Below are 21,404 nucleotides of genomic sequence, written 5' to 3'. Positions count from 1 at the left end.
CTCAGCATTTGGATCAATGTTGGGAAGTAAAAATGAACTTTTAGATAAAGCAGTTTATTTCCATATCAGAGTATTGCTAAGATTGAAGAGAGCAGATGGGATGATACCCTCTGTCAGGCACTGTGATGTAAATTAGTGAGTGATTCTATACATTCTTTCATATTTTAGTTAATAAAAGTCTTCTAGTTCATAAGATATCTTGAAATGAGCCAATAAAACAGAGTCTCTCCCCTCTCTGCTGCTGAAGCAGAACTTCTTCAGCAGGGTATTGTCAGCAGGTATCCTCATTTTTTGCACACTCACTCTGTGAGTATGGCTTAATGGAGACAGATTTACACATAATTTCCATTTCTTGTAGATGAATTTAACTGAACTCCAGGGAGTGTTAAGTATCTTAGTTATTTCTTAGTTTCCATCCCCTGACTCAAACTTTTCAAAAACCTTTTTCTTGATTCGCTTGGAGTGTTCTTTTGTCTTTGTTCTGTAATGGTAGCCAGGGATGCTGATTAACCACTGAATACTTTGCGGTTCATCAGTTTCTTGAAGTGATGTCCATTTTAAGGCAAAACCTTTCAACCCTCACATTTTGTAACTTCCAATTAGAGGCAAATTTACCATGTCTGATTCTGATGAAAGTAAAGTGAACAGTCATCAGGCTTCTCACGAAGGCAGTCACAAGTGACATCTTTGTAGAAAATGTTCTGCAAAACTGCATTGACATTTCTTCAGATGCTTTTTCTGTAAAGATTACATATTTAAACCTTGCTGCAGAACGAACCCATGGCTACATCATAGGCTCGATGCAGACTATGATGGAGACCTTCTGCAAACGCTATAGATTACCATACAATCTAATGGACCTCTGGGAATTCACAACCACCTTTAGCTGATGAACAGCCCAGCAGTCCCTGAAAATATTCTGGTTGTACTTTGTAATTACCTTTTAGAACTGTTTATATTTAGGAATGTGTGTTATTATTACATAGGTTTATTGGTGAAGCACAGCAGCTTACTTGCTTTATGCTCACATGAAAATAACCAACTCTGGCATTTGTTTGTTTTTTGTTTTTTTAACTAAAGTTAGTCTGACTTCAAAAAGTAAAGAAGTATGTTGTAACTTTTGCATATTTACCTTTTTTTTCTGAGAAAAACATTTATTTAATGATGAAGGTCTACATTCCTCATATGTAAAGAAAACACCTTTTGATTTTAAATGTGTTTTATTACTACAATTACCCTGTTACCATGTTATTATGCAGGAATGAAGGACATTTTAGACTTTGTTACTCATGAAGAGGTTTCTGCTAATTATCAACCAGAAACAACACATGTGCTTTCATTTAATCTAAGCATATATCTTTTCTTTGCCCATGGCTGCTCTGCTCCACCCTGAGGCTCTTTTCTAAAGTGGAACGAGTGGTGGGTTTATGCAGCAACACAAAAGCACACTATTTTGCTTTTGTCTTTGTACCAGATATAGGTACATTTAGCTTTTCTTGCAAATAAATTAGTTGTACTTCAGCTCAATATATGTCATTTAAAAAATTCCATATTATCACAGTAAGTACTCAAAATAGGGTTGTTTTATTTAAACCAAAACTAAATAAATCTCCCTACAGAACATTGTGTAAAAATGCATTGCAACTAGTAATAATAATAAAAAAAAACTCAGCCTGCAAATATTCTTTGTTTTTTCTGCTACCTATAAGCGGCTTTTACCCTTAAAACAAACAAACAAACAAACAAAACAAACTAAAGATATCTAACTACTACAGATGAACAGATGCTGGACAAATTAATCAAATTGCTGAGAACAAAAAGTGAGTAAAATACAAATTAAACAGTAACAAAAAACTAAAAATACTAGAAACAGAAAATAAATAAGGACTTAAAAAAGCAGAAACAAAAAGACTCAATAACTATGTAATGGCAATAACAAAAAAAAAATAGAAATGGGAAAGTATGAAGAGGACTAGATGAAAGAAGACAAGTGTTAATGAAAATGTAAAAATATACAGTGAAATAAGACTGAAAGCAAAAATATCAACATCAAAATATCTGAACAGAAGAAAGCAGAGGTCAACTCATACAGTGGGTTTCCAAACAGATACATTTTAGTTTTTCTGCATTATTTGATCTAGAATTAAACGTTCACCAAATTCTTAAGTGATGAAACAAAACTATTTATCAGCAGGGTGAAGATACATAAATTAACTTAAATTGGGTTAACTTAAATGTACCTAAATGTATACACTCCTATTTAAAACATGACATTTTAATGATTATCTTAATGAAAATGTCATATTTAACATAGTGTTTAAAAAATGTTAGAATGTACAGTAAATTGTTTTCAAAATTGGTATGATGTGTTATTTAGCAAAATCAAAAGAAGACATTTATATTGACACCAGTTATTGGTGGTTTTCTGAATTAATCTACAGTATGTGCTTTTTTATTTATTATGTTTAAAGAACTGGAAATGTTTATAATGACATAACTGATGTCTTTTTATCAAAGTGTCCTCTCCTTTACCAACCAGTGCAGAATAGCATGGGGGGATTTTTTTCCTTTTTGCAGGATAATTAATGTGAAACATGCCATAAATCTGCACCTTTAATATTTGTTGTTACATGTGAACAATAAAGATGTTCAAAAGTATGTTGTAATTTACAAAATATAGAGAGGCACAATGTAGTGAGTCAGAGTGAATGTCAACAATTTTATTTTGAAAACCTAACATTGTTTAAGGGTTTAAAGTTTTTTTTTATTTTGTTGTTTTTAATATCAAAATATTATGATGTTGTTTTGGTTGACATAAATCTATTTGGTTGCAACTATAAAGCTAGAGCAAGCATAAACAGAGTGCAGTGTGAACCATTAATAACCAATGTTTTGCAGCATTACTGGCTAATGAACCAAACTCTTAGATCTGTTCACAGAATATGCATGTAAACTGTCAAAACTGCAGGGTGTGGCTTAAAGCAAGCCTGATTATGTGAGAAAAAAATGGCTGTTCATGAAATTCAAGTCTCAGACTAAGTTAAGTCTCGAGTCTTGACTGTGAAAGTTTTTCTTTTATATAGTAGAGTAATTGACACTTTTGTCACCTGTCTTGGTATGTTCCTGGCAGATTTCTTCACATTCATTTCACCATAACTGGACTTGTTCATAAGCTTAATTCAGTGTTAAAAGCAACTCAAACCTCTGTTCAACCTTTTCACAGAATCCCATATCTCCCTTACAGATTTTGATAAGAAAAACATTGACTGGAACATGGATTGATATCAACAGGGATGCAATTTATGTGCACAGTATGCATAATGTTAATGAGAACAGGTCACATTGAGGTAACTAAAAGACATCTAAACTCTCCCCCCTCATTTCCAGTTCATATCGTCTTGCGTCAAATAGGAAGAGAGGATTTTTATTTTAGTTTGCTTTAAAGTTTATGTAACTACTCCCTTCACAAAAATGAAAAGGCTAGAGCATAGTAGACTGAGAGGGAAAGCGTTTCTCAAGCTCCTCAACAATAGAGTTCATGTGTGGGTTTGAAATGTGTCGAATAGGGGAGTTATTCTCTCCTTCACCACCTCCTCTTACTTCTGCTCCTTCTGCTCCTTCTCCTTTTACTCCTCTCTGTTCTGACTCTCCCTCCACTGCCAACATGTCCAAAGAGTCAAGAGAATCCAGAGAGTCCACAGAAGCCCGGCTCTTCATGACCTTTTTAAGTGGAATCTGTTTCTGGTCTATCTGGCTGAACATGTTGGCCACAGACTTCTCGATGTCTGCTATGTTTTGGATGTTCTTCAAGATTCCCTTCAGCTCTTTCCGGGGAGGCTCGGGCTCCATGTGAACGGGAAGCGGTGGCGCCCGGAGAGACACTGGCCGCAGCGTGGGCGCCTCTGAGAGAGTGGGAAGGACAAACGTGGACGGACGCAGAAGCAAGGGAGATACAGGGGGTGGTAAAGGTGGAGGTGGAAGTGGTGGGGGAGGAGGTGGAGGAGGAGGTGGAGGAGTAGAAGCACCATTGGGGGTGGAATTAGATGGAGCTGGAGAGGCAGGGGGGATGGAAGTGGTACTTAGAGGTGGAGATGAGGGAGGAAGAGGAGGAGCAGAGCTGGGAGGTGGTGGTGGTGGTGGTGGAGGTGGTGGAGGTGGTGGTGGAGGTGTTGACGGTGGATCTGGTATCACCTCCAAATGTACCTGAAGTCTTTCCTCTGCAATGTGATTTCCAGTTAAACTTGCACCAAAGCGCCTTAGTACAGGAGGCGTCGGCTTGTGACTCGGCGGAGGGGTGCCGCCATCACTTTGAGTTACAATGATACTCGGAGGTCCTTCCATAAACTGAGGAGCTGACGCATTATGGGAAGGGCTGTACTTCTGATGCTGGGGAGTATCTGTGATTGCAGAAAGTAGGATGTCAGAAGACAGTGAGCCTCTGGAATCTCTGCTTTGCCGTTGTTTCATTTCTTGGAGTGCTTGTTGCTCAAACTGTCTGGCTTGTTCCTTCACTGTCAGCTTTGGCTCAAGACTAGGGCTTCCCATCACATCTGAATCCAATCCATGTTCAAAGCCTGAATCCAGACCAGCGTCTTTGCTCTCCTTGAATTCAGCCTTCAGAAGCTCGTGTTCCCACTGCACAGGATCCATCACCACTTGCCGTCTCAAAGCATCCCACGTTTCCTTTCGATGCAACCTTGAAGGGAGAGTCCAGCTGTGTCCACTTCCTGATCCCCATCCACTGTCAGAGCCACTGTACCCCCCAAATCGCAAGTCACATCTGGGTGAGCTGACCCTCAACCAGGCCTTGCGAAGCCCTCTCCGAGAAGGGGAAAAATTCCCAAGAAGGTCTCTCCTCCTCTGGTTGCTTCCAAGGTTTTCAGGGCTACTTAAGGTTCCATCCTCATGGTAGATGGGATTCTTAGTAGTTAGGGGGTTTTCATCTGACAGAAAAGTAATGTTGGACTCAGATTTGGGGAGTTTGTTGAGCACCCCTCCATTTGCAAGACACTGGCGATGGGCGGCAATGGCTCGTGTGGCAAAGTCCGAGATCAGGCGCTGGCGGTCACTTTCGTCTAAGCTGCCAATGCTGCTGCGACCACCACCGTGATTTGAACGGCTGATGAATGGATTCAAGGAGAAAAAATGAGACAGAAGATGAAATGCAGGGAGGAACAAAGAATTTAAAAAAATGTAGGTGGGAATTAATGAGCAGGAATGTTAACAGTATACAAATAAAATCTAAAGGATATAGGAGAGAAAGACAAGAACATTTCTGAAAAAAGGAGCGGTAATGCATATCACAAAATTAAATTTGTTGATCAGCAGACTACCAGGACACTGGCTGCTTATGTGTGAGTATATACATGTACTGGCAACAGACTTTAGATTAGTAAAAACTAAAAAAAAAAATCAGTAATGACAAGTTTCATCCCTCTCTTTTAATTATCAAAAAGACAAGAGGTGCAAAACCAAAAAGATAGATCTGAATCACAAATGACTTTACGCATGCCTTACTGTGCTACCATCAACTATGAACAATGAACCAACCCCTCCTAGTGAGGGGCAAAAGTACAGAGCCTTGTAAAAGAGTCTGTAGCCCTCAAGCCTTTTTATATGCATTTAGATTTTAAATTCAGGAGAATTGAGGTATTTTATTCAGAGTTTATTAAATAGACTAACACAAAGTGAACTGACATTTTCAAGACAATTTTTTTTATTAAACCCCTCAAGGACAGATCCATTTTCATGAAGCTAGCCAGAAGTTCTCAGTTGCATTAATATCAGAATTTGGATTGGGCCACTCTAACATACATATATAAATATGCTTTGATTTAAACCATTCTGTATTAAGTTTAGGGTCCTTGTCCTGTTTGAAAGTGACCCTCCAGGACAATCTCAAGTCTTCTGCAGCCTCTAATAGGTTTTCTTCTAGGATTCCCCTGGAAGTAGCTCCATCCACTTTTCCATACTGTCTGACCACTTTACAAGTGCCTGACAAATTAAAGTGTCCCCACGGCTTAATGTTAAGTGTTTTTGTTTCTCATCTGACCAAAATGTCATCGCCCATATATTTACTTAAATTATAAGGCATCAAATTACAAAGTTTAATTTATTTTAAGTCATGATTGACATATACAGCATTTTTATAACAACTGAAACCAGTGTAGTTGCTTGATTGTGTTCTAAAATTGCTCTGTGTGCCTGGAAAACACATGATACCGTCCTTTGCTCACATGAGATGTTCAAAGTCTGAGGACATTGTTTAATAACCTAACTGTTTCTTAAATTTATGCATAACTGTGTTCCTTGGTCTTTGTGATCCCATGAAACATGAAATTGTCACAAAAAAAAAATGAATACTTTTGCAAGGCACTGTATGCAAATTTTGAAACAACAAAAGCTGATCATGTTCTGCACTGGGCACTGTGACCTGTTAATTCAAGATAATAAATTTGCCTACAGCAGTGGGTGAATTCTGCATATGTCATGAAACATAACTAGGTTCTCATTTATGTAAGCAACAGAACAGCACTTCATAAGGGGTTGCAATCTGTAACTTGGTAAAAGAGAAGCAAGCTTTACTCTGTGATCTAACATCTTTCTACTTTTTCTGCTATCAAGTCACTTAACTAGCATGAACGCAAAACTAGCTACAGCAAGAATTTCACTCTCTGAAACTAGCCACAGAAGCAAAACAACATTGACATCTTACTTTTGTCTTTCAGCCATGAATAAATGTATAACAATGGAGACAGAAAAGAGCAAAGGAAAAAGAGAAGTGAGCTGTTGATAAAGAACAGTTTTAAGATAAAGAAAAGACAAAGAATGTTCTCAAAAATTTCACAAAACAGACAGTAATTCAGAACAAAGCCAAACTCCTCCTGGATGACACCTTTCTTAAACACATGGAAGCTGAAAATAGGTTGAAATCTACTTATATGTAAACTGAGAAATGTGTTTACAACATGGCATGTTGTAAAAGAGCTTTAAAATACTAATTATGCTTTATCACATAAGAGCACATGAAAAAGAAAAATGATGACATAATAAGAACAGCTTTATATATATATATATATATATATATATATATATATATATATATATATATATATAAAGCAAGTTATATATATATATATATATATATATATATATATGCGATAAACAGCTATGCCTTGCCAGTAATCAGATACCCTGCTGGAATAATCAGCTGGCCAAAGGAGGAGATAAAAGCCACAGATATTAAGACCAGAAAGCTACTAACAATGCATGGAGGGTTCCATCCCAAATCCAGCACCCTGAGACTGTACACGAGCCGCAAGGAAGGAGGCAGAGGACTAGTGAGTGTGAGAACCACTGTCCAGGACGAAACAACTAAGATCCATAAATACATCAGGGACAAAGCCTCAACAGACAATGTGCTCAGTGAATGTCTCAGACAACAGGGAACGGAGGTTGAGGTGCCAGAGATACCATCATGGGAGGACAAACCCCTACATGGGATGTACCACCAGCAAATAACCCAAGTGGCTGATATCAGTAAATCCTACCAATGGCTGGAAAAAGCTGGACTCAAGGACAGCACAGAGGCCCTCATCCTGGCAGCCCAGGAACAGGCCCTAAACACCAGAGCAATAGAGGCCCAGATCTACCACACCAGACAAGACCCAAGGTGTAGGTTGTGCAAGGAGGCCCCTGAGACAGTCCAGCACATCACAGCAGGGTGCAAGATACTGGCAGGGAAAGCGTACATGGAGCGACATAACCAAGTGGCAGGCATAGTGTACAGAAACATCTGTGCAGAATATGGACTGGAAACCCCAAGATCAAAGTGGGAAACACCCCCAAAGGTGGTGGAGAACGCCAGAGCTAAGATCCTGTGGGACTTCCAGATCCAGACAGACAAAATGGTAATGGCGAACCAACCAGACATTGTCGTAGTGGATAAACATCAGAGGAAAGCCGTTGTGGTAGATGTAGCAATACCAAGTGATTGCAACATCAGGAAAAAGGAGCACGAGAAACTAGAGAAATACCAGGGCCTCAGGGAGGAACTGGAGAGGGCCTGGAAGGTGAAGACCACAGTGGTGCCTGTGGTCATCGGGGCCCTCGGGGCAGTAACCCCCAAACTGGAGCAGTGGCTACAACAGATCCCAGGAACAACATCAGACATCTCAGTCCAGAAATGTGCAGTCCTTGGCACAGCCAAGATACTGCGCAGAACCCTCAAGCTCCCAGGCCTCTGGTAGAGGACCCGAGCTCAGAGGATAAGAACCACCCGCGGTGGGTGAGAAGGGAATTTTTTTTTTTTTTATATATATATATATATATATATATATATATATATATAAAAATTCCCTTCTCACCCACCGCGGGTGGTTCTTATCCTCTGAGCTCGGGTCCTCTACCAGAGGCCTGGGAGCTTGAGGGTTCTGCGCAGTATCTTGGCTGTGCCAAGGACTGCACATTTCTGGACTGAGATGTCTGATGTTGTTCCTGGGATCTGTTGTAGCCACTGCTCCAGTTTGGGGGTAACCCTAACCCTAACCCTACCCTACATACACAAAGTCCAGCTAATAATTACCTAAATACTTGATGCAGCCAGGATGTTTATAATGCATTGAAGTTTCACCTCCAGATGGTCAGGTGCTAATTAAGCATGAACAAAAAAAAACAAAAAAAAAAAGAAAACCCTGCAAAAACCCAGACAGCAGTGTCATGTCACAGGTAGCTTACTCCATTCGTCTGTGGCAACACACTGAGTTTTACACCCGTCCTCCCAATAGTCATGCAAAGGATGTAAGAGGCACACATCATTAGCTGCACTTTTACTTCACAGATGAGGCAAAGTGAATGTTTCACAAAATTAATTGTTTAATTTCTTAATGAATCCTATGAAAAACATGGTTTTAGATACCCCCCAAAAAATGTGGAAAGATATTGGGAGCTACCAAAAAACAAAAAAAAAAACAAACAAAAATCCCCATCTTTCTCAGTCACCTTAATGTGAAGGGATACAGATTTGCTTCCTTCCGACTTTTTAGGTACGGTGGATCTCCATTTATTTGTTCAGCATTCATGCAAACCATGCAAATTATGATTTTAAAATTTTTGATAATCCTCCCTTTTAATTAACATTTTTGGACTTTACATTAAAACCTATTACTCATTTATGATGCAATTAATAAAAGCTGATGGAATAGATTATTCCCTCTATGTAAATTTGAATACTGAAACTGGAATATAACCTTGCAAAGAGAAGAACCAAAATAATTGAAAAGAAAGGCTTTAACCTGCTCAAGAACTTTGTTATGGACTCAGTTGTAAATGTGCTATAATTTGCATTTTGTCAGCTTTAATAAATTTGAGAGATTCAGCCCCTAACGGATGGCAACGTCACAGAGCACACAAGTATTTCACAGAACCACCAAACTCCCTTCTCTGCAAACACTCCTGTTTGCAGTAAAACATCATCCCACCACAATTAAATACGCTGTCCAGCTTATCAGCAGAATTAATTTTTGCCCAAGGTGGTCTTTATAAATTACAAGCTGCATTTATATCAATTATCTTATATCCAAGTTCCATTCCGCACACATTTTTCAAAGCATCCCGGGCTTTAGTCATTTCACATGAGCAGACACAAACACACCCGCTTGTCATTTGGAGATAGTTTTCACCATCTTGCATATGAATTGCTCTCATGTTAATAGGAATGTGGAGGCATATCAAGGACAGACAGGAAACTAGCGATGCATGTAATGCTGATAAGAATTCCTCTCAACTTCTCCTCAGCATCTGAGGAGAATTATAAATAAACTATCCAAGCAGTGCCTGCTGTTTTTGTGGGGCTATGCACACAGTCCCTACACAGCCTTGAAAACAACGGAATTTGGTTTTATCATGTTCCAGGTCTAGATAAGAATGCAAAAAAAGGAAAATTTGTTAACATTTTATCAACATGAGTTGAGTTTCAACAATTAAAAAAAGGCATTTTGCTTTGTTCCTGTGCCAAGAAAAAAAATCTTCTTTTGAAAGATCTTTACAGAAGAACAGACCATAAGTATTATCAAACTCTCCCCCAATGTCGCAAAACCTACCAAGTCAAATTAAAAAGTAAAGATGGTATATAGATTCATTTTTGTCAAAGATAAAAAGAGAAAGGAGTGGATACAAAGTATTGACTCAGATTGGCTTTTCAACTTTCCATTTGTAAGGAGTTTTTGAAAACTAAGGTCACTGACACGTTCACTTTACAATTATGCACCGCTTTTTCTTGGTCTGCCCCATAAAATTTTAATAACAAATCTTGAACTTGCAGTTTTGATTGTGGGAGCATCTTTCCCAGTCACTTACAAAAAAATGCAGGAAATGTGGGACTGGGCATGGAGACACTACAAAGCAATGAAAGCTGTCACACTGCCAAACTCTGAAGCATAATGGCCTTGAAAGTGTGAGCTAATGCCTCTGCTTTGACTCATTAATGTAAATGCCACTTTCACACTTCACTTACATGGCGTTGTCACCGAGCTCCTCGTACAGGTTGTTGGCAGTGCCTCCCCCGGGTTTGCCTGTTGGCAGTGCCATCTGGATGCGGGCTGTTTTGGCACACTCTGCTTGTCTCCTGGTCACAGAAGCCAAGATAAAACACTGAGTATGAAAAAATACTAAGAAAACCATGAAAATGTTGATGTATGGCCATAAGAATTTCCATTGTAACCACATAGGGACACAGCAACTAGACAAAAGAGGTTTCTGTGGTCAAATGAGACAAGCACTAAACTTTTTTACCTCCAAGAAAAATGCTATGCACGGTGGAAAGGTAACTGCAAAACATCCTGAAGATCATCACCATCCTGACAGTGACGGTGATGGGGGCATCACGCTGTGCAGATGCCAAATACTGGAACAAAACTTGACGCTACAACTTGAAATATTTGAGGTTTTCTTCCAGCAGATCCTAAGCTCACAGCCTAAAACGTCATGATTTCCAGCTCAAATTACATTAGGTGAAAGAATAACCCAGTCAAAATATTTACTTAAGTCAATTAGCATCAATGACAATTGATTTTTATTAATGCGCCCCTTGCTATCTGTCTGTTCAAAATCAATCTATAAATCTAACCACAAAACACACACATTTTTATTGCTTAAATGCTAAAATGGTGAAATAGAATCGATCAGACCTGCATGTCAGCATCATAAGCATCAGTTTCAGCTCATCAAACATCTTGCAGATGGTTCCTCACCTTATTTTCTTAAAGCAAAGACATGCTTACAGATCCATTTTATGTTATATTACAGTTCTTTGTTTTGCCCAGCCATCTGAGAAAATGTATATCTGAGTCATCTTACTGCTATAATGGTTATAGCTTTCTATCAATGCTAAACTTAGAAAAAAAATGTTTTGTTCATATTTCTTATTTCTTTGATTTGCTTCTGGAACCTCAGATCTTTTTATGCTGTTGTATGCTTTTTGTGCTGTTCCATCTAAATGCAGCTGTTTTGTCAGGTTTTAGCATTTGTTTTTATTGTCCATTCTGTTTTCTCCGACTTGAGCCGAGTCTCGCTTTGGTCGTTCCATGTCTGTTGCTGTGATATATTTCTAATTGAAAACCAGGACCCCAGGACTCCCTGTGTCAGGGCTCTTGTGCCCAGAAGGTCTGCTTAGTAATTTGTCTGTCAGTGAAATTTTGACTGATTAGATCTCTCTATCTAAAACGCTAAACCAAAACTGTGATTTATTGCGACTGTCTGGACACTGAGTGAATTGCCTGGCGTCACTCGAGGAGTTGGATTACAAACATCCAGTCGCAGATTGATGAAAAAATTGACATGAAAGCAGAAATGTTAACAAGTTTACCAGATTGAGATCAAAATGTGATTATCTGTAGGATATAGTTGATTTAAAATGTAGCATTAACTACTGTAATTCACTGATTATACCAGATATAGGTGAATACAGTGGCAGCTCTGGCACTGACGATACACCACCTGAGCATTTCTGTTGCTCCCCCAAACCAGTTAAAATGGAGAATATCGTCAAAATCTACGAACTGAATTAAATATAGTCAACAACTGAACAAGGAGAAACATGATGGAAATACATATTTAACCATATTTTTCACTCTTTTTTTTCTTTTTCTTCTCCAGAAAGGTGCCTAATTTAAAGCCCAATTCTTTTTCCAGACAGTCTCAGACGGCGTGGAAACCCTGAATCAATCTCAGTGTTCTTCAGGATTCATTTCTTTGATTGCCTGCTGTCCCCCTTGTTTCACAGCCACTTCTGAACTCATCCATTTCATAGTCCAATGAAACTCAGCTGATTAATCACAGTGAAAAGTGTCTGGGACGGCTATGACATTAATATAAAAATATAAAAAAGGGGATACTCACTCTTTGAATCTGGAAACGGCAGATGACGCAGCAGATGAGAGACAGAGAGAGAAAGATTGGGATTATTTGGAGCATAAATCACACGGCATCTTTTGTTGGCCAAATTTACTTATCGTAATTTACGAGCAAAGTCGGGCAATTGCTCTTCATTAAAGTCATTTAGCAACAGATAATAGTGATCATCATGATAATGATTATCGCTGTGTTTTTTCCCTCCCTTCCACAGATCTCCACTCCTCTGCCGGTTATTTGTGTGTTTCTCAGCAGGAGAAGACCAGATCCAATTTGTTTGTGTATGCACAGCTGTTTATATGCATTTCAGGGAATTTAATAGCTTTCACGGTGGTTAGCTAAACAAACTATTACAACTGGCATTATGGAGCAGGCTGCCATGCTGAATCATCTGGGGCAGTGACTTGCCCAACTGACGATGTGTCTGCTCAAAGACTCAAAGCAAACACAGCCTTCAGTAATTAGAGCAACTTCATTTTAATTCCAAATATTACTAAGGCTGAGTCTGGCCCTCAAACGACTGTCAGGTTGTTTGTACCTAAAAAGTGAGGCATGTTTTATCAGCGTATTTTTAGCTGTGGATCAATACATGCGGGAGGATGGTGACTCTTGGACTAATTCCAAATAAGCTGCAGTCTCTGTGTTCATCATGATGAATGAACCTTATCAGAAGCTACAACAGCAAAGCCAAATTGCATGTTAACATTAGCTATATCTTACAGCACTAAGTTCCCAGGTAATGACCGCTAGTAGGATCAGATTACTGGTAGTTCAGGTTTATTTATGGAGACTTGCTTATACATAAACCAATTAGAATTTGCAGATGTCTTTCTGTCTAAATGATTTAAGATCACAATGTCAGTTTACTGCAAATACACACAAATAAATGATACTTACTGTCTGTATGTGATAATGACAATTAAAATAGCGGGAACACAGCAGATGATGATGATAACGGCCAGAGCCAAGAGTGCCCCCTCTGTGTAACCAACACTGTGCACAGATTTCTTTACACTGGCCACCACTTCAGGGGTTCTGATTTCCAGAATCCGGCCACCAGGAGGGAGAAAAGGCTGGAACTCTTTATTGATATCCAATATCTTCCCATCGAGAAACCTTGGAGCAAGAAACACGTTGCGATTGTCACTATTTCTATTTAAATCTGGTTATTTCACAGCAGAAGTGATGCCAAGACTAATACTACTAACTACAGGCTGCTCATAAGCCCGATGGGTGAGCCTCCATGAATTATTTTTTATTAACAAAAGATGGATTTTCTTTTTGTCTCCTCATAAATAGTGTTAATATGGACCACAATAATATGTCTGAAATTAAAATTATTGTATATTTGAATCTGAAGACAAACTTTACATTGAATATTTTTCTTATTACAAAATAATCCAAAATTGTCACATAATAGCTTGCGTGGAAAAAAATCTCACTTCACTAATAATTTGTATATCAATGTAATTGATATTCACATGCAATTTCTATTCACTGTGACTAAGCTATTTTACAAAACAATAATAGTGTCTGGATGTGAAAAGCCCAATACATCAGGAGTATGAACACTGGAAATGAGCTGAATTGTACATTATCTTACAAAGAAAATCCTCCACAAAACTTAAATCTTGAATAACTAACATGTAAAGGGCTTCAGGGTCCAACCCAAATTGCATCTATTGGGGCAAAGTCAACAGAATGACATAGAAAAAAAGATAGCAGTGACCAAAATAAAAGTTTTTCTGGTCATTTTGTTGTTCAAAGACCCCAAAAATATTCCATTCTAAGATATTTCTTTATTCCAACATAGCACAAAACAAATATCTTTGCTCAGTTTTCTTTGCCAATAACTTAATGGGGAAATAAAGTACATTTGCTCATTACTGAGTAGTAGGTCAAGTGCTTACTTGAAGAGCTCTTGTCTAGATATGGCTCTGTTTGTCAGTGGATCGATGGCATAAATCATGAGATCTGACTTAGTGTAATCTTCAAGCTCCATCGCTTCGCCATCCCGATGGGGCCCAATTGTTTCCACGACAACCTTTGCACCGACCACCTGCTCCTGAACGTAGCGTTCCAAAATGCTGAGGATGGAAAATACTTGATTTAAATATTAAATTTTTGAAAACACCTTGTTTTTTTTGTGTGATTAGACGAGGAAAATGTGGTCTGTAGAAAGTTTTGTGATAATTAAAGAGTGTTGAGCATTTCTTTTTCCAGAATGAATCTTTGCGATGTAGGTAAACCTTTTAAATCTCATAACACAAATTGTCTCGCATGGTGATGACGGCATCATCCTGAGAGCCAGTTTTATTGCTACGATGTAATTTAATGAAGAAGAAAAAAAAAATATCATTATACAAACTAAATCTGCTAGTTTTGTGAACTTCTTTGGGACAAAAGAAGAATTCAGCACAACTCGGTGTTGGCAAAAATCTTAATTAAATATCAAACATGTATAACAAGATTCAACAAATCTTACTACCACACATCTGTATAGTAAAATAATGGGCTTTGTTCAAAAGCTCTGTTAACGCCAGGCATCTAACTGACTCAGTGGTCAAATATCTAGACAAAACTTAGCCAAAAGTTTGTTGATGCTTTTGGCTTGAGATATACAACATAAATGTTGTAACTCTGCAGCATGCTAATGGAGAATTGACCATTTTTTTAGTGGGAGTGTGTGTATATATTTGAACCTGATTAGTGGATCGGACAAAATCCACAATAAATATGATTGGCTTGTTGGTTTTAACATTCACTGAAGCTCTTGTATAATTCCACCTTGCAAAAAAGGAACTGTTCAAATGCATCATTAAAAGCACAAATTATTGCCAATAATGAGTGTGAACTTCTGAGTGGACCTGAATGCAAACACAGCCATCAGACTCCAGCCCCACTGCAAAAGTATTTATCCCCTCCTGCTGGCTATGCAGGCTTGTTCTGCTAAATGTTGATTTTTTTCCCCCCCTCCCTCAGAAACATCTGCTCACAGCAGGAGCTCCCCTGCTGTGGTGTGACTGTGTGAAAGGGAAAAGCTTGTAAAGGTAATAGGACATAAATTAAAATTATACGTGGAAGCCAAAACAAAGCAGGAGCTGACCGTGCAGCTGTGGTGCATTGTCACAAAAAAAGCACAAACGTAGGAATGCATATGCACATCATGACACATTATGAATAATACATGGGATGTTCAGGGCTAAATGCTGTCTTTGCTTTTCAGATATGAGTAAAAATGTGTTTTCCAGACTGTGGACAGAGATAATTCTACATAAATTAAGTCAGAGCCTGAGAAGATACAAAATAAGGTATCAAATATTTTAGCTGCTTTGTGGCGCGGAAAATGTTTTTGAAAATCTCAGATAATGAGGAAAAGTTTCACAAGCGAGCCCATGAGAAGGGATTAAGCTAAAACAACAGGCAGCATACACAACAACAACAGATAACTGAGCAAAAATCATCATCCTGAACATTTTCTCAAAAAAATACTTTGTTTTAGGTCAGTGCCTCTCAGTTAAGGATTTAAAATTTAATTCAAAGAAAAGGGAGCCCTTGAAAAAATACTGATATTTGGTCTGATTATAAATCATAGTTACAATTCCACTTGTGTTTCTTTGAACTGTTTATGCTCCCTTCAGACTTCATCATAGCTCTTCTTTCCATTCTTGGTCATTATGCCATGAGTCACATTACTGACTTTGTGTAATCTATTCTTCAGGTAGCGTTTCCAAAACTGACATCTTATACTTTCTAACATATTGAGTATGACTGTATGAAACTAAATGAGGTTTAATTGGGCTGAACAAAAGTAAAAGAAACTGAAATGGACTGTAAAGTGGATAAGATGATTTATGGTTCTAAATCAGAAAAACAACTGAATGCTTCATCGTTGTATGACTGCTTTCTTCAATTGGAGACACGTGGATAACTTCATTTAGCCCTGTCTATACCTGATCTATACTGGGAAAATTGAACAGTAATTATTTGACATTTACTCAACTTTGGATCTATTTTTCAGAATTAAAAATGTCTTCGTGCCAGTGAGGATATTATTCATATTTATTGGTTTTATTTTGAAAAGCTAATTTATCTGGTTTTCTCCATTGAGCTATGCTGGCTTGTATACCTGATAAAAATAATTTGAATACTAAACAAATATGCAAAAATATTTAAAGGATAAAATCATCATTGTTACCTGAGCAACTGATCTTTATTTTTTTCAACATACGTTGGAGGGACATTTGATACGACCACTTGCATGTCCAGCAGGTTCACAACAGACACCTGATGTTAGAAAAAAAAAAAAGAAAAACATTTTAGATGAGATGCATTTTAATAGAAACCTGGGACAAATGAGATCTTAACCAACATAATTGCAAAAAACAAACAAACAAACAAATAACTCATTCAAGTCTCCAATAATCTGAGACTTTTACTCAATTTCTGCCATTTATGTTTAATTAATTTGTGCAGAGAACTATAAATACATCTCAACTGAAAAGGTTCTCGTGAATCAGAGTGAAAAATAAAACACACACACCACTATCTCTGCTCTGCTGCTGTGTCCTTGACCGTAGTTGTCTGTTGCAGCCACCTCAAATTTGAAATATGACCTCCTCATGTTGCGATACATGATTGCCGTCTTCACCACACCGGTGTACGGTTCAATGACAAATCCATCTTTGCTGTCTTTCGTTTCTTTTCCTGTGGGAGGGGGGATGATGAGCCTGTAGACCATGGAGCTGTAGTTCCCAGTGTCTTTGTCCACAGCCTGGAAAATGAGCAAAAATATTAGCAATATTACTTATAATGCCATCATTTACAAAATAAAATAAAAAAAAACACAGTCAAGTGCTTTCTCTATATATTATCTAGTTCATTATCTGCAGTCCTTGTAATATTGTATTATTATAAACTAATTCAGAACAAAAACACTTATTTGCCCTTTTATAATCTCCTGAAAGTTTTCAGGATGTGATGAAGCTTGCTCTTACACTTGTTTTACTATGAATAAGCAGTAGGGGGTAAGCTGATTCGTCTAGCCATGTGCAGATCCATTAATCTATTCTGTCATTGTGGCTAACTATCAGCTCCTGCCCAGGCAGACAATGATTTATAGCAAGGTGTTACAACACAGAAATGCATATTGCATACAAAGCTCTCACACACCCAGCACATCAGAGGCAATATATATATTTAAAAATCTTGTGATTAAATTCTTCTGACAAATTCAGGTCTTCCAAGACAGAGAGGCAGCCCTGAGGCAGACTGGAACCTCTGTCGTGTTTTCATGGTTGCAGACTGTCCGTTTGGTTGCTTGCCCTGACTGAATAAACATAAAGTGTAAGAATGCATAAGCTTTTAAAAATTAGTACAGCATTTGTGTGCTGCCTTTCTTGTACCTCTTGTCATCCTCTCATCCATGAAGTCAATCAATGTGCAACCAGTGGCAGAAGTGGAATGTGAAAAATGGCATAAAGGTGTTTCTTTGTTTTCCTCCCACAACCTTTATAGTCTCTTCTCTGCGAGTTTCAGTCCATGAGGTCTCAATTCATGGCAATAAAAATAGGTCCATTTATGTACCGGGATCTTTAATTTTCCAAAGAAAAAGTTCTGGATTTTATGTATCCCTACATTTTTTTGTTGTTGTTTTTTTTGTTTACACCATTAAATAATTCTGTGCTAATGCAATTTTTGCTGTAATACTCCTTTCATAAAATCCCTGGGTGAAAAATAATTGTGAAGGAATGGACATAGAAAAACAAGAAGCAAAAGTATTTGAAGTATTTTTAAAGTGTGTTTCATGACAACAATTGAAAAGTGTCTCCTCTAAGTTTATAATAATAACCAAAAATCCCTAATTGGTATCACACTATCATAACCCTCAAATGTGTGAGTAAATATTGATACACAATATACTTTTTTTAAATATATATTTCTCTTTATCTTTTTGTATATTTCTTTGTGCTGATCATAGTCTGAAAAATTGTATTTACATGTCTGATCACAGTTGAAAAAGACAAATTGTGGAAATGATGGTATGATAATGATAATCCTTTCAGTTTATCTGTTTTAGTTCTGCAATCCAGAAAATACTGACTTTCACTTAAAAACATGTAAAGTTAAATTACCTTATTTTTACAGTCAAGCCTCACAAAAAATGCTGCTCTGCTGATATGCTTAACAGCTTTGGAAAATAGTCAACCATGGAAGCTGTGATAATTGGCTGGTGCCAATTATCCCAAAAAGGTAAACAAGAGCCGGCCAGACACAACGTTCTCTCTGCCAGGTCAGAATAAAAATTTCATAGCTTCAAATCCAGATCAACATGAAAACTTAATTTCCTCTCAGCCGGGCCTCGCTCAACCTCTGGTAAAATTTTCATGTGAATTTACTAATGACTTTTTAGATATGTATCCCAACAAACTGGAACACAGCTGTTCATTCTCCATGGTGGAGGTAGCTATTGGCCACAATAGCGCTGCCATGCCATGCATTTGTAACATAGGGAGGAAATAGTTTTTGGTTTTGTGTTCCTCTTGTTCTGACTTGTTCCTCTTTGCACCCATCAAGTATTGAAATGAACGTAATTGCTGTATGCTTCTGCTCTGATATTGAATACTAGATCATCATCTTTTAGGAAAAGTTAGAACATGGGCTTTACTTTAAGCTTTTGACAGATTAAAGAAAACAAGCTGCTTTGAGTCATCCAACATTAGATTATTTATTATAAAATCCACCTGACAAAAAACACCCCAACATTACGCTTTTACAACTCTAAAGCCGACACTTTAGAGAATTCACCAGAGTGTCAATTTACCACCTTTTACAAGTCTTTGAATTAGACAATAAATAAAAGGCTTATATAAGTGCCAGTGGTACTAATGTACCTGCACTGAATGCCCTCAACTGGAAACAAGTTTTGATGAAACAGTAAGCACTGTGGCTGCTACATCAATTTTAATTACAGTACTAATGTGTGAGCCGGGAGTCCTAAAAGTGCTGAACTTGGCAACATTCAGTCTTAGTTATGTTTGCTCCACAAAAATTTTTAAAACCTGTCTGGAACCCGGGGAAGCTTTAAGCCTTTCTCTTTCCTCTATTTCTAAATTTGCACCTCATCTCCTGTCTCCTCTCACTGTCTTAATCCTCAAAACTGGATAGTTCTATTGAAACACAAAGGGGAAAGAAAACAAAAATAAGGTAATAAAAAATGTATCATCTCAGCAGTAAACATGCTTTTTTAAACTCATGCAGCTGCATCATTAGCCTGTTTATTTAGATATGCTATTCTGTTTCATTTAGTAGTGCAAGATGAGCAGTTATGATTGAAACTCCTATTTTTACTTTTGACACATTTGCCAAGTGTCTTTCATAACATAACAAACAGCATAGCTTTAAAAAACTGGGATATATACAATAAATTAAAAGGATTAGTGTGTCTTCTCAATCACAGCTCCTCCATCAAGCCATATCTCTCCAGTTTCCTCTAGTCCAGGTGTACATAAAAAATGAAGTTATCAGTGTGCTAAAATGGATTACTTGTTCCCTGACAGCAGGAGGGAGGACAAAAGAGAGGAAGCACAAAATAGAGGCTTGAGGATAGTCTGAAAACCCTTCCCATGTTGGCCAGTTTCTCTAGAAACCAGAAGTGCAAGAAACAAAATAAAACAATGGTCTGTGAGCATCTAAAAGCATTTTTGACATGTTAAAATCAGAAGCTACTAGAATCTAAACAATAGAACCACTCTTATTAACACTTTTCTCTGCTTTGAAGCAACAAAGTTTCAGACATTTATATAAAACTGTATTATTGAAGGATGGTAAAAAGATATTCAGACCTGCCGCTCCAGAGCTGTATGTTTTTACTGGTTTTATAGGAGAAGCTCTACAAGCATCTTGGAAGGATTTCTGAGAAGCAGCTGAAGGGACACTTCAACATGAACAGCAGAAAGGCGTGACAGTCTGCTCTGATGATATTTGCACGGATAATAAAAAGGAAACCTGAAAAACTTCACAAAAAGATTGAAAACTCAGGTTGATTTTGCAGTTTTAAGGTGGTCGTGCATTGCTATGGAGTGGAATGTAAAACAGAGCAGTGACTGTTCTTTTTGTGGCAGAGCATGGTGAGGTGTGACAAGGCTGCCATCAGGAGCAGCATTTTGAAAACTACATACAGAGGATATTAGGAGATGCATGATGAAGGGTTCACGGTCAGACAAGTCATCCTTCCCCATGTATGAATAATGTACACAAAGTTTTTATGAAGTGTTTTCTTGTCCCCACAGAGAGAAGGAGTTGTCTGACTTGATTACCACTATTTAATCACCACTATTCTATAAAAAAAACCTCCTTGCAACTTTCACGAGTATTTATGAAAACCATGAACCTGGTGGCTTATCTCAGCTTCAGACAATTCCTTTGACCACAGGAACAGAAGTTTCAACGCAGACAAATTAAAGGAGGTAAAAATGACATGTTTGACAATGTTTTAAAGGTTTTAAATGTTTCACAGCAAATGATTAAAGACAAGCCAATAAACACAAACAACACTTTAAACATTGTTCAATACACAAACAAAATGTTTGCACATCTAGGATAATTGTTCTCCTAACATCATTTAACATTAGGAAACTGTTAAATGTAAGAAGAACTGGTTAAAGTCTATACTAAAGGAAGTAAAACTTTGATCAATTGTTCATGCAAATGTCCAGAGCAACATTGTACAGAACTAGACATCCAAAAATGATGTCTCACACTTTCTCCTAATGTAGTTTTCTATAGTGGCCCATCTGTCATTTCTCAATCTCCTGCTGAAATAATCCAGAATCCAAAAACACTGTTATGGCTTTCTATCCTTTAATTGCATTTTTAGATTATGGCATTTTTGTTTTGCTTATTTAAAAAACAACTTTGTGACGCAAAAATATCTTCCTCACAAGCACAATTAGACACAAGAAATCCAAGTTTGCAGACTGTTAAAACTTCTCAGA

The 21,404-nt window shown here is 37.7% G+C and overlaps 1 protein-coding gene across 1 annotated transcript in view; it reads right to left on the bottom strand.

The window, feature by feature from the left end:
* The window catches only part of LOC129353343 (protocadherin-15-like), a 204,991-nt gene that overhangs the window by 19,508 nt on the left and 164,079 nt on the right, over nucleotides 1-21,404 (bottom strand). The window contains exons 30-35 of the mRNA XM_055022626.1: nucleotides 16,952-17,182; nucleotides 16,607-16,695; nucleotides 14,319-14,495; nucleotides 13,306-13,524; nucleotides 12,397-12,405; nucleotides 10,514-10,624 (exon numbers count right to left, since the gene is read on the bottom strand). Coding sequence (XP_054878601.1) covers nucleotides 10,514-10,624; nucleotides 12,397-12,405; nucleotides 13,306-13,524; nucleotides 14,319-14,495; nucleotides 16,607-16,695; nucleotides 16,952-17,182 — 836 coding nt within the window. The remainder of the gene's footprint in view (nucleotides 1-10,513; nucleotides 10,625-12,396; nucleotides 12,406-13,305; nucleotides 13,525-14,318; nucleotides 14,496-16,606; nucleotides 16,696-16,951; nucleotides 17,183-21,404) is intronic.

Source organism: Poeciliopsis prolifica, unplaced genomic scaffold (genome assembly GCF_027474105.1).
Source record: "Poeciliopsis prolifica strain line A6 unplaced genomic scaffold, Auburn_PproV2 SCAFFOLD088, whole genome shotgun sequence".
Taxonomy (NCBI): Eukaryota; Metazoa; Chordata; class Actinopteri; order Cyprinodontiformes; family Poeciliidae; genus Poeciliopsis; species Poeciliopsis prolifica.
Note: the sequence above shows the minus strand (reverse complement) of the source record. Positions and strands in the feature narration are given on the sequence as shown.